We start from the raw sequence: 13441 nt of genomic DNA, 5'->3' as shown, positions 1-13441 counted from the left end.
GTTGGCGTTGTTGTTATTAGCGTTGTTATTGTGGTTATTATTAGCGTTGTTGGTTAATTGTTATTATTGTTAGTTAATTGTTGTTGTTAGTTAATTATTGTTGTTAGTTAATTGTTGTGGTTGTTGATTAATTATGGTTGAATGGCAGCAATGTAATGCTGCCATTATAGGATGGATATTGGTTGTAATTGGCAGGTGGTGTAGCTTAAAAGCAGGCATTTTCTGTCTAGTTTTTACACAGAAAACCGCTCAAAATCGGTCGGAAATATATTTTTTTGCCTAGAAATTCATAAGTTCCGACCGAATTCGATCGGAAATTTCAATAAAAATCTCAAGATTTTTTGAAATTTCCGACCGAATTCGGTCGGAAATTATGAATTTAAATTTATTTATTTATTTAAATAAATTAACAATTTATTACAATTTATAAATAATTATATATTTAAATAAAATTATTATTTATTTAAAATTTCGACCGATTTCGGTCGGTATTTGAAAATTAAATAATTTTTTTTATTATTACCGACCGAGTTGTCGGTAAATGAAGTTTGACAGTCAGTCAACACTTTGAAAATACCGACCGATTTCGGTCACAACACGTTAGCGACCATCATTTTTCTGACTAATTAAAAGCGGTCGGAAAATGTCAATTTTTTACAATTTTCGACCGATTTCGTTTGGTTATCTTGGACGAATTTAAGCAATTTTTTTAGTAGTTTGAGCCAAAAATACACCTACCATTAATTTAGTGGCTCAACTATGCCCTTATTAACTAACGGACTTCTCTGAAAAAATATTTTTAATTAATATCCACGTGTCGTCGTCTCATTCGCCTAAATTTAAATCTTTACCAATTTTTTTTAAAAGAAAAACACCTATTACGGTTTCTTCAGATTCGCCCTAAAAAAGAACATGCCCCATTGCCAACTCCCTCTTTCTTCTCCAATCTCCATGAAATTGAATCAAAGGAGGAGATAATGAATTTCTTTCTCATACCCATTTTATACCCATTTGATTTCATTTAATGAATTACTTCCTAAGTCAAGATCTCGAATTATATTCTCGCACCCATATTATTTCATTCCCAAACTCAACATTTTGTTGCTTAAATTGTTACTTTTCTTGTTGTTGTGGTGGTGCAAATTCTTCCATTTGCAGAATCTAAAAGATGAAGAAGAAGTTGCATTGTCTTTTAAAATAGGGTTTGAATTAATAGGGTTTAAAATCGGGACGGGTCAATCAAAACCTAGGTTATGGTGGTTTTTTCTTTTTAATTTAACAAGAATTTATAGTTAGGCCAATAGCACGGTAACACATGAATATTCATTAAATTTTTCTATTTCTTTTAGATAAGTCCGTTAATAATAAGGACATAATTGTGCCACTAAGATAGAGGTGAGAATATTTTTTGCTCAATAGGTGAAGGTCATTTTGTACCAAGTGGAATAGTTTAGAGACAGTTTTAATCCTTTATCCTTTCATAAAAGCTACCTGCCGTAAATGAAGTAAAAAAGAAAATGAATTCTTGCCTAACAGACCCCGTTGTTAGTTTCTGTGAAAATAGAGAAAGTTGGCTAGATGAAAAAATGTGCAAAAGAAATAACCACGAGATCATAGAGTAACTAAACTAGAAAGAGTTAAAAAGAAGCTATGATCTCTCTCTGTTGCATGCATTACTATTTTCTATTTGATCTGAGAGTGATACCGCCTATATGGAAATTGCAAATATCATGCCCTAGTTAATTACTTTTTATATGTTGACAGGTTACCAACTACCAAGACAAGAAGACTGACATAAGTGATTTATATACCTTAACCTTATGGAAAAAATGTGGCCTTTGGAGGTGGAGGGTATGTTTTATAAAGGCAAAGAAGCGTCATGAAGATAAGGCATTTTCAGTAGAAAAGCCAGATTCTGCATTGTCCTTTCTACTGTGGAATTTAAGGCCATGACTATTACGTGGTTGATAATGGTAAAGCCAAGCTCCACTAGTCTTGTGGACCAAAAGGACTAAAAAAAATTATTCGACTAACCCAACCTAAAATATTTTTAAGGAAATTTTACATCCTATACCAAAAGGATACACCTTATTTATTATAAATCAAAATCATTTTAAAATATTATTTTTTATAGCTACTTTTCTATTTTATTATAGCAAAAATAAGTATTTATGGTATATACTACCATTGAGACATGAAATAAGACATGAAGTACGCTATTTATGTTTTTTTTATCTTAGACAGGAGGTGTTCGTTACTGTATTCATCAATACATGGCGCGAATACATGTGCGTACAACTGAACTGCCTTGATTTTAGGCGTTTTTTGTTGAAGTATTCATGAATACATGGCGCGAATACATGTGAATACATGCGCGTACAGCTGGACTGCCCTGATTGTAGCCGCTTTTTACTGCTGTACTCATGAATATATGGCGCGAATACATGTGAATACATGCGCGTACAGCTGGACTGCCCTGATATTAGGCGCTTTTTACTGTTGTATTCATACAGCAGCGCGAATACATATGAATACATGCGCGTACAGCTGGACTGCCCTGATTTTAGGCGTTTTTTTTGCTGTTGTATTCATGAATACATGGCACGAATACATGTGAATACATGCGCGTACAACGGGACTGCCCTGATTTTTAGGCAAATATAGCGAATACACTACTGTAACAACTGAATAGTAGCTATTGGGAGTAATTATGTATATCGTAACTATAGAAAGTTAATAGCCACTAACCAATAGTGATATCTAAAAATTCCTCAAATTCCTCTATATTTAACCTAGCGTGATACACGATTTGCCCGTAGCAGTAATTAAATTAGGAACCTAAACTATGCAATAGCAGCAAGTTAGGGAGAATCCAGCTTTGCTTGTTACTTTTTTTGCTGTCCCCACCAGACCACACAAAGACACCCATGTGACATGCGCCATTCTCCAACTAAAGTCTTGTTCTGTTATGGGTGCTGACAAGGATCGATCTCATTAATTATTGTCTTACAATTCAATACTAGTACTATTAGTTTGTCAGCTAATTCCAGAAAAACGGCTCAAGTTTTTGCATCCTCCAGCTGGTTTCTTACGCCATAATCACAGTTTAATTTGGGAGTCTTATGATTTGTGTAATTGAGGCTTGTTAATAGATTAAGATAGTAGATGGTGAAGATTTTAGTTGGGTTTTATAAGAGTTGTATGCTACTGACGCTAGTATTTATTGCTCTAGTTGTACAAGGGTAGGGTTATTACTATATCCCCGCTTCCCTCCAAACCCATATGTTTCTTTACTTGTTCAAATAGAGTGGTTGAGCTCACTCACTCCAAATTTATTTGGATCACGATGAACGAGTCAATTTTGAACTAGCAACGAGCCTTAACGTACTCAACTAGTCTAACTCAAATTCAATTTTCTTTTGTTTGTTTGTTTGTCGTTCTTTTAAATTTAATTAGTCTAATAACCAAATGAAACTAACAAAAAAAAAATTCTTTTGTTTATTATGAGTATATATATATCTGACCAACCAAACCCAAGAACTTAGTTTCAATCATTTGTCATTAAGTTTCTCGTTTGCAACCTAACATAGAATGAACAAAAGAAAAAATTAATTACCAAAAGAATAAACCTAATATGGTATGTACAGGATAGTAGCTTTTATTAAACGGTCATGTGCCTAATATTTGTAAGAAAGCTCCTTCGATAATGACAACAAATGTCCATTGACGAAAAACCCCTACCCAACTCTTTCCCCTTCCCTTCAGAATAAAAATTGGGGACTAGAGAAAAGGCCAAAAATATGGGAATGTTGATTCGTCTAAAATTTTCCAGACCATGTGAGGACTCACATGTGAATTAATCCTTAGTACCGTCTTTATTCTATTTTAGAATTAAAAGTTAAAACCATATCCTACACCATCTAATTTGTATGGATCTGACCAGTTTCTAGAATGACAACTACCTCTCTAACCAAATGCCATTACACAAACTTGAAAATCCTTTATTAGATGTTTCAGTATTTAATTAATCAAAGAGATAATGATTAGTGAAGTAGGAAATCAAGATGCTTCGTTTTCGTAACTTCTCAAATAAATGATGCCATTGTACCCCACTCACATCGTGTAATACAAATATGCTTATTCGTTTGGTATGAGAGACGAGGGATAATTATATTGGAGCGAGTTTATCTCACGTTTGGTTGGGATAAAATTAATGTATAACAGTCTCGCATAACTAATTTCGGAATAACTTGTTTCCCAACCAAACGAACCCATATTCTTTGAGTCAGGTGATAAGGAACACTTGAGAAAGTTTGTCTACCTAAGAAATATGAACTTTTGGTTCAACCTACCTTAATGGAAAGATGTAAAACTGAACGAATTTAGGTTATACACAATATCAACATAAAAAAGTTGTTAAATCAAACTGTGCCTATTTGAAATTGCTAAGGTTTTAAAGTATGAAGATGTTAGAGTAGTCTATGGAGCTACAAGGAGAGCAGTCCCATACTTGAGTTCCTAGTCATGTCTGGTTTTATCAACTTGGCATATGATCCAAAAGGGAATAGTAACAAAGCAATACTGTGCAACGGTTAGTACCTAAAGTTTGAATATCTTGGCCACCGACCCTTATCATTTACACTTTGTGAAAACTTATTGCTCATCTCTCCACTAAAGTGCAGAATCACATGTCACAGTAAAAGTTAATTTTACCTTAGCCACATAAATGGTTCCAAAAATCGAATACTTTGCTTTATCTCAAGACAGCCAACGATTACTTATTGTACTACTACTACCAGTACTATCTAGTTTGAGTCCAGAGGCACAATTCCCAAAAAAACAATGGCTTCTTCTTGCTGTTTTCTCCTTTTTCTCTCTTTGTTTCCTCTCCTCTTTCCATTCATATCTTCATCAACCTCCACATCTACCATTCCACTCTCACTTTTTAACACAAACCCATCTCAAGATTTATACGAAAAGCTCACACATTTAGCTTCCATTTCCTTAGCCAGAGCAAATTATATTAAAAAATCCCAAGATTCCGCCATTTCCACAACCCCTTTATACCCTCATAGCTATGGAGGCTACTCTATTACACTTGGCTTTGGTACACCTCCTCAGAAAATTCCTTTCATTATGGACACTGGCAGTAACTTTGTTTGGTTTCCGTGTACAACAAAGTACTTATGTAAAAACTGTCCTGTTTCTTCCTCTAACTCACACTCAATCCCCACATTCATTCCTAAATCATCATCTACTGCTAGAATTGTTGGTTGTTTGAATCCAAAATGTGGTTGGATTCATACCAAGACTAATCCAAAATCACGTTGTCAAGATTGCCAGTCACCCACTGGAGCAAACTGTAAACAAATCTGTCCACCATATATAATTCTTTATGGCTCAGGTTCTACAGGGGGACTTGCTCTTGTTGAAACTCTTGATATATCTAACAAGAAAATACGTAATTTTCTTGTGGGCTGTTCTATGTTTTCTTCTCAACAACCTGCTGGAATTGCTGGTTTAGGCCGTGGACTTACATCATTGCCAAGTCAATTAGGTGTTAAAAAATTCTCTTATTGTCTTATTTCACATAGGTTTGATGACACTGGTAAAAGTAGCAATCTTGTTTTGGATTTCAAAGCTGAAAAGTCTGCAAATTTAAGCTATACCCCACTGCTTAAAAATCCTGTGGTGGCTGGTAAAAAAGCATTATCAGTGTACTATTATGTTGGTCTTAGGAAAATCACAGTTGGAGGGCAGAAAGTGAAGATTCCATACAAGTATTTGACACCTGATTCTAATGGAAATGGTGGGAGTATTGTGGATTCAGGCACAACTTTCACATACATGAATCGTGGCGTTTTCGAGCCCGTGCTTAGTGCATTTGTGAACCAAGTTAAGGGTATTTCAAGAACTGAAAATATTGAGAAATTAACAGGTTTAAGGCCATGTTTCAATATTTCCAGCCACAAAACAGTGTCTTTGCCGGAGCTTAAGTTTCATTTTAAAGGTGGTTCAGAGATGGCACTGCCATTGGCAAATTACTTTTCCTTTGCAGGTGAAAATGATGTGATTTGTTTAACTATGATCACAGATAGTGCTTTAGGCCCGGAGTTGTCAACCGGTCCATCGATAATTCTGGGGAATTTTCAGATGCAGAACTTCTTTGTTGAATTTGATCTCAGAAATGAAAAGTTTGGATTCAGGCATCAAGTATGCAATTGAAAAGAACCTAAGGTGAAAAAGTGCACTATAACTTTTAGCCTTTTTCTTCTTGGTGTAGTCTTGCACTACATAATTGAGGAGGCTAATTACTCAAAGATTTGCCTTTGAGGCCTCTGCTTTAGTGATAGATAATAATAGCACTAATGGAAAAGTAGGTATTTATTGTAAGTTGTCCAATGAATTAGAGGCTTGATAGTGGCTATTTCTGCAAGATTAAAAGAAAGTGAAAATAAATGTAATGTACTTTACTTCTCCTCTGTCTTCTACTTACTTTAGTCTTTAGGTAAGGGGATTGGAGGCAGCAAACCAAAAGGAAATTTCTAACTAGGGATAATTGCACTTTTGATCCCTCCGGTAAACTCTTATTTTGGTACTTTGATATTTCAGTAATTAAGCATATTTAACCTTGAATTGATTAACATGCATGGTTATGTCCCTTTTACATAAATAACACGTAATATTTACGTTATTCTTAGAATTATATACCCGTAAACATCACAGATGAGTAATTAAATGTTTAATACAAGTAGTTACTAATTCGTTAAATTTGTAAAGATTCACAAGTAAAGAATTTAGAAGTGCAACGTTTCACTTAATTCAAGGCTAAATATACTCAACCATATATCACAAGAAATGATATTTCACTTTATGAAGGTTTTTGTTAATCTTATGCAAGGAATACATTTCAGGAGCTTAAAGTTGAATTTATCTTAAGAAGTGGTGTTGGCTGTGATATAATGCAGACATACATAGTTGTACAATGACACAAATTAATGTGGTTGGCATATGATTCTTTGTCCAATAAAATCAGCACTTTATTGTGCTCTTGTTGGATATGATTGTATCATAAAGAATGTAGGCCATGACACTTTTTGCCAGTTGCCAAATACTACCATTTTGGCACTCTGTTAGCTCTTGCTTTCCCATGTGAATTTTCTGGCCAAGTATGGCTTGTGCTTCCCCATTTTTTTTTTTTTTTTAATTTAGGAGGATCTATAGTGTTTTCACACTTCCCCTCCTGCGTAACTCGAACGCAGGACCTAACGGTCGTGGATGGATATGCTTTACCAACTAAGCAAGCCTCACTTGTCAAGAGAAATGTTGTATTTGTAATTTTTTTTTTTCTGACAATGAATCAATGTTTTAATATCCCAAATAAGGGAAATAGTGAGGAAAACAAATAAAAAACCGAGAGTTTTAACAGAAAAAATTTAGACTACTAGACTTAAAAACAGGAAAAATTGACACCGAATGACAACATATAATAGCTACTGGTAAGTTTTTTGTCTTAGATTACAAAGGGTAGCCCAAAAATTTTGGCATTGTATACAGTGACGGATTCAGGATTTTACATAAGCGGGTTCAAGAAAAAAAAATTAGATATTAGTATAAGCGGTGTTGGGTATGACAAGCATATACGGTTTGATCACTTTTTTTCTTAAAAGAATCTCAAAATAAAGTCAATTTAAAGTCGCGCTCTATAGTTGTAACAAAGTTAAAAATATTTTTAAAAATGTACAAAATGTTACTCCCTCCGTTCACTTTTACTTGACACGTTTTGACTCTTCACGCCCCTTAAGAAATAATAAATGAAGTACATAATTTACCATGATTACCATATTAATTGATGCATATGTTATTGGATTTGAGAAAATAATTTGAAATGAGTAATAAATACTGTGGGTATAACAGGAAAAAAAAATTGTCTTCTCTTGATATGCGTAAAGTGACAAGTAAAAATAAAAATCTATTTTTAGTATACATGCCATGTAAAAGTGAACGGAGGGAGTATATGTTTCTATTTTTAGCAATGTATCTATTTAATTTAACAAATTTTACTTCAACAAATTTAGTTTAAAAAAATACTAGCTCTAAGATATTCAGATAAAATCTAGAATTTTTCTTGTTATTATGTTAGAAGTTGTTATTTCTAAACAAAAGAGAATAAAAAAATTTATAAATACTAAAATAATTCCAATAATTTGTGAAAAAGAGTACCAAACCCGAAATCTTAGTATAAAACAAATAGACATTTCAACATAGACTAAAATAAAATTAAACTAACGAATACATAATTTGAATAAATATCATTAAAATTTGAATCAAAATTCATATTGTAGATAGGTTTAATTTTTTAAGCAAAGTAAACTATAGAATAATTATTATTGATTTCAAGCAAAGAAAATAAAGTTAAATAGTAAAATTAAAAAGGAGAGGACATGAGAGTAATAAATTCAGAAGGGATAAAAGTGTCTTTGCCTTACGGTAGTACATAAAAATCCTTCCGCTAAAAAGTATACTGCTCCAAACGCCGAATGGATTCGAACTCAATACCACTCATTTACTTTGAACCCGCTGGACCAACTCACCCTCTCTACCTCTCTTTTTCATCTTCCTCTCCGTCTCTCTCTCCATATTTCTTCTTCTATCTACTCTCTCTCTCTCTCGTAGTTTAAGAAAGATTATTGCAATTCTTCATGCACCAAAACTTGAGCAACAACGCCGATCGAATTTGATCATCAACGACAATTAACTAGTAAACATGGTGAAGATGTGGCCGCAAAGATGGTCACAATGCAACAGAATATTTGAACACCTTGCAAGCACATGTGAATTAGCATGAAGAAATCAAGCACTAAATTGTTTTTTTTTGGGGTAACTAAATATTTTGTTCATCACCAAGTATCTTTACAAAACCAATAGCTAACTAACACAGTTAGCTATTCATGTAGTTGTTCTACTACTGCTTTCTAGAATCTAAATGCATGAACTATTTCTCTAATTTTTGTTGTGGCTCTCACACTACAAACACAAGCAATATCTCTAGCTAATGATTCACTATTTCTAAACACTTTTTCAAATATTTCATGTTTCTTTCTATTCAAATGCTATGAACAAATTCCGTGTATATCATCTTGAAGATCTGTGCCGCTTGAGTTCTCCCTTTTGCTCTACTGATTATCTCCTGTTGATGTTGTTGCCATCCCCTTCCATTCATTGATTTCCCTTGTGCCCATTGATTCACTCTGTGCCATACTTCTTTGGCAAACTCACACTCCAATAAGAGATGTTCATGTGTTTCCTCTAAGCTTTGACACATCACACACTGAGTATTTACTTCAAGTCCCCATTTGGCTAACTTGTCAACAGTGAGTAGCCTACCCTGTAGCTGCAGCCATAATGTAAACTGTGAGAATGCACGGGAGAAAATATATTATTGATTAATCTTGACAATGATATAATGAGCCCTATATATATACAATACATGTCCTACTCCTAATACATATGGGATTAGGGTTATTTACTACTATTTATACAATGAAACTAACACTCCCCCTCAAGCTGGTGCATATAAATCATATGTACCGAGCTTGTTACATATATAACTAATACGAGGACCAGTGAGGGACTTGGTGAAAATATCAGCAAGCTGATCATTCGACTTCACAAATTTTGTAGCAATATCTCCCGAGAGTATCTTTTCTCTAACAAAGTGACAGTCAATCTTGATGTGTTTAGTTCTCTCATGGAACATTGGATTTGACGCAATATGAAGAGCAGCTTGATTATCACACACAAGTCCCATCTGACTAATCTCACCAAATTTCAACTCCTTGAGCAACTGTTTGATCCAAATTAGCTCACATGTGGCCATAGCCATTGCTCGATATTCTGCTTCTGCACTAGACGAGCAACCATATTCTGTTTCTTGCTCTTCCAAGACACCAAATTTCCTCCTGCTAAGACACAATATCCAGATGTAGAACGTCTATCAGAAGGGATCCTGCCCAATCAGCATCTGAGTATCCAACGATCTGCTCATAGCCTCGATCCTCAAACAATAAGCCTTTGCCTGGAGCTGATTTTATATACCGAAGAATGCGGACAACTACATCCCAATGACTATCACAGGGAGAATCCATAAACTAACTCACAACACTCACAGGAAAGGAAATGTCAGGTCTAGTCATTGTGAGATAATTTAATTTACCAACCAACCGCCTATATCTTGCAGGATCGCTAAGAGGCTCCCCCTGTCCTGGCAGAAGTTTAGAATTCGGATCCATCGGAGTGTCAACAGGTCTACAACCTATCATTCCTGTCTCCTCAAGAATATTTAAGGCATACTTCCGTTGTGAGATCACAATACCTGAGCTAGACTGAGCGACCTCAATACCCAGAAAATACTTTAATCTGCCCAGATCCATAGTCTGAAAGTGCTGAAAGAAATGTTGCTTCAACTTATTAATACCATCCTGATCATTGTCGGTAATAACAATATCGTCAACATAAACGACCAGATAAATACAGAGATTTGAAGCAGAATGTCGATAAAATGCAGAGTGATCAACTTCACTACGAGTCATGCCAAACTCCTGAATAACTGTGCTGAACTTACCAAACCAGGCTCGAGGAGACTGCTTTAGACCATAGAGGGACCGACGGAACCGACATACAAGGCCACTAGACTCCCCCTGAGCAACAAAACCAGGTGGTTGCTCCATATAAACCTCATCCTCAAGGTCACCGTGAAGAAAAACATTCTTAATGTCCAACTGATAGAGAGGCCAATGGCGAACAACAGCCATGGATTGAAAAAGGCGGACTGATGCAATTTTAGCCACGGGAGAGAAAGTATCACTGTAATCGAGTCCAAATATCTGAGTATATCCTTTGGCAACAAGACGAGCCTTAAGTCAATCAACCTAGCCATCTGGACCAACTTTGACTGCATACACCCAACGACAACCAACAGTCGATTTACCCGAAGGATGAGGAACAAGCTCCCAAGTACCACTCGTATGTAAAGCAGACATCTCGTCAATCATAGCCTGTCGCCATCCTGGATGAGACAGTGCTTCACCTGTAGACTTAGGGATGGAAACAGAGGACAAAGATGACACAAATGCACAATGGGATGATGAGAGACGATGGTAACTTAAACCGATATAATGAGGATTAGGATTAAGTGTGGACCGTATACCTTTTCGTAGTGCAATCGGTTGATTAAGAGGAGACAAGTCCGCAGTATTAGCAGGGTCAGGTGCAGGACGTGAATCAGCTGGGCCTGATGCTGGGGGCGGACGACGATGATAAGTCAGGAGCGGTGGAGCTGTAGAAGGTTGAACTGGACTAGGTGGTGGCACTGGAGCTATAGTTGGTGGAACTGGACTAGGTGGTGGCACTGGAGCTATAGTTGATGGAACTGGACTAGGTGGTGGCACTGGACTCGGTGGTGACACTGGAGCTATAGGTGGTGGAGTTGTAACTGGAACTATAGGCGGTGGAGCTATGGAGGAAGATGAATGGGAGATTGGCACTGGATCTAACTTATCTTTTCCTGGAGTAAGGTCATGAACAAAGCACGTACTCCCAAAGACACGGGGTGGAAGAGAGAACAAAGGTAAGTGGGGAAACAGGACAGAGAATGGAACTTGATTTTGGATAGCTGAAGATGGCATACGATTAATAAGATAACAAGATGTAAGAACTGCATCCCCCCAAAAGCCAGCGGAACATGAGATTGTATGAGTAGGGTACGAGCAGTTTCAATAAGATGTCTATTCTTTCTTTCAGCTACCCCATTTTGATGGGATGTGTACGGACAAGATGTTTGATGGATAATCCCATGGGAGTTCATAAACTGCTGAAATGGGGAAGACAAATACTCTAGGGCGTTATCACTACGAAATGTGCGGATAGAAACCCCAAATTGATTTTGAATTTCAGCATGGAAGGTCTGGAAAATAGAAAACAACTCAGATCGATTTTTCATCAAAAATATCCAAGTGCACCTGGAATAATCATCAATGAAACTGACAAAGTAGCGGAATCCTAAGGTAGAACTAACCCGACTAGGACCCCAAACATCTGAATGGACTAAACTAAAAGGTGACTCTTCTCGATTATCGAGACGCCGCGGGAAATAAGAGCGGGTATGCTTACCGAGCTGACACGACTCACACTCTAGAGTGGACAAGTGAGATAAGCCAGGTACCATTTTCTGAAATTTTGACAAACTGGGATGTCCTAACCGTTTATGTAATAAATCTGGTGAATCAGTAATGGGAGAAGTTATTGGAGGAAGACAAGATGCGAGTCCATGTGATTTTGCAAGGATAAGGTAATAAAGTCCATCTGATTCACGTCCGGTACCAATGATCCACCCTGTACTGCGTTCCTGTATAAAAACAAGGTCATCAAGAAATAAAACAGTAGATTTAAGTAATTTGGCTAAGCGACTAACGGCTATAAGATTAAAAGGACTACCAGGAACATAAAGAACTGAGTCTAAAGGTAAGGAAGGAAGTGGACTTGCTTGACCTATTGCAGTTGTCATGGCTTGAGACCCAATGGCCATTGTAACTGTTGGAAGAGATTGAGAATATGAGATACTAGTGAAAAGAGATTTGTTACTAGAAATATGATCAGATGCACCTGAATCAATGACCCAAGACTCAGAAGGTGAAGATTGGGAGACACCGGTCATGCTACTATTTATTGGAACAACGGAGGCTAATCCCGAATATGTCTGTTTACGTGCTTTGTACTGAAGGAACTCAATATAATCCGGTAAAGAAACCATTTGGATGGGTTCAATGCATTAGATCCAACGGATTGTGAGTTAAAGGCTTCCGATACGAATGCCATTATAATATCGTGCCGGAAAAAGCAGAAATTTTCTGGGGATCACAGTAGCTGCCGGAAAAATCACTGTAGCCGTCGAAAAAAGTTGAAAGTGATCGGAATAAAAAGAAAAAGATATGGATAGACTCCGAATTAATAGGCGATCCGACTGTCCAACTGGAAGTTCTTCAAAAAAATGGCCGAAACAGTGCTCCCGCACCGGCGCGTGGGGCGCGTGAGTCAGATCTAGCCGGAGAGTTTCTGGCGCGTGAGGGCGCATGTAAGTGAGTTTTCCGGTGGGGTTTACTGGGGTTTGGTCGCCGGAGCCTGAGGAGTCTTGTGGTGGTGTTGGCCTTGTATGTTGGTTTTTTTGCACACACCAACAGAAATTGATTTGATTTCGGGCAGCCTTCTAAGTCGCCGGAAAATTGCACGGCGACGAGGACTTTCTTCCCGGGAGTCGCTGGAATGATGCACAACGATAGGTTTCTCACTAAAGCTCTGATACCATGTGAGAATGCACGGGAGAAAATATATTATTGATTAATATTGACAATGATACAATGAGCCATATATATATACAATACAT

At 36.6% G+C, this 13441-nt stretch overlaps 1 protein-coding gene across 1 annotated transcript; it reads left to right on the top strand.

Moving 5' to 3' along the window:
* The first annotated feature begins 4719 nt into the window (after positions 1–4719).
* Positions 4720–6574, top strand: LOC109219759 (probable aspartyl protease At4g16563). The gene has a single exon (XM_019384236.1). The coding sequence runs from the start codon at positions 4843–4845 to the stop codon at positions 6223–6225; it is 1383 nt and encodes a 460-aa protein (XP_019239781.1). The 5' UTR covers positions 4720–4842; the 3' UTR covers positions 6226–6574.
* The last annotated feature ends 6867 nt before the right edge of the window (positions 6575–13441 follow it).

This window comes from Nicotiana attenuata, unplaced genomic scaffold (genome assembly GCF_001879085.1).
Source record: "Nicotiana attenuata strain UT unplaced genomic scaffold, NIATTr2, whole genome shotgun sequence".
Classification (NCBI taxonomy): domain Eukaryota; kingdom Viridiplantae; phylum Streptophyta; class Magnoliopsida; order Solanales; family Solanaceae; genus Nicotiana; species Nicotiana attenuata.
This window is presented reverse-complemented; position numbering and strand designations above follow the sequence as displayed.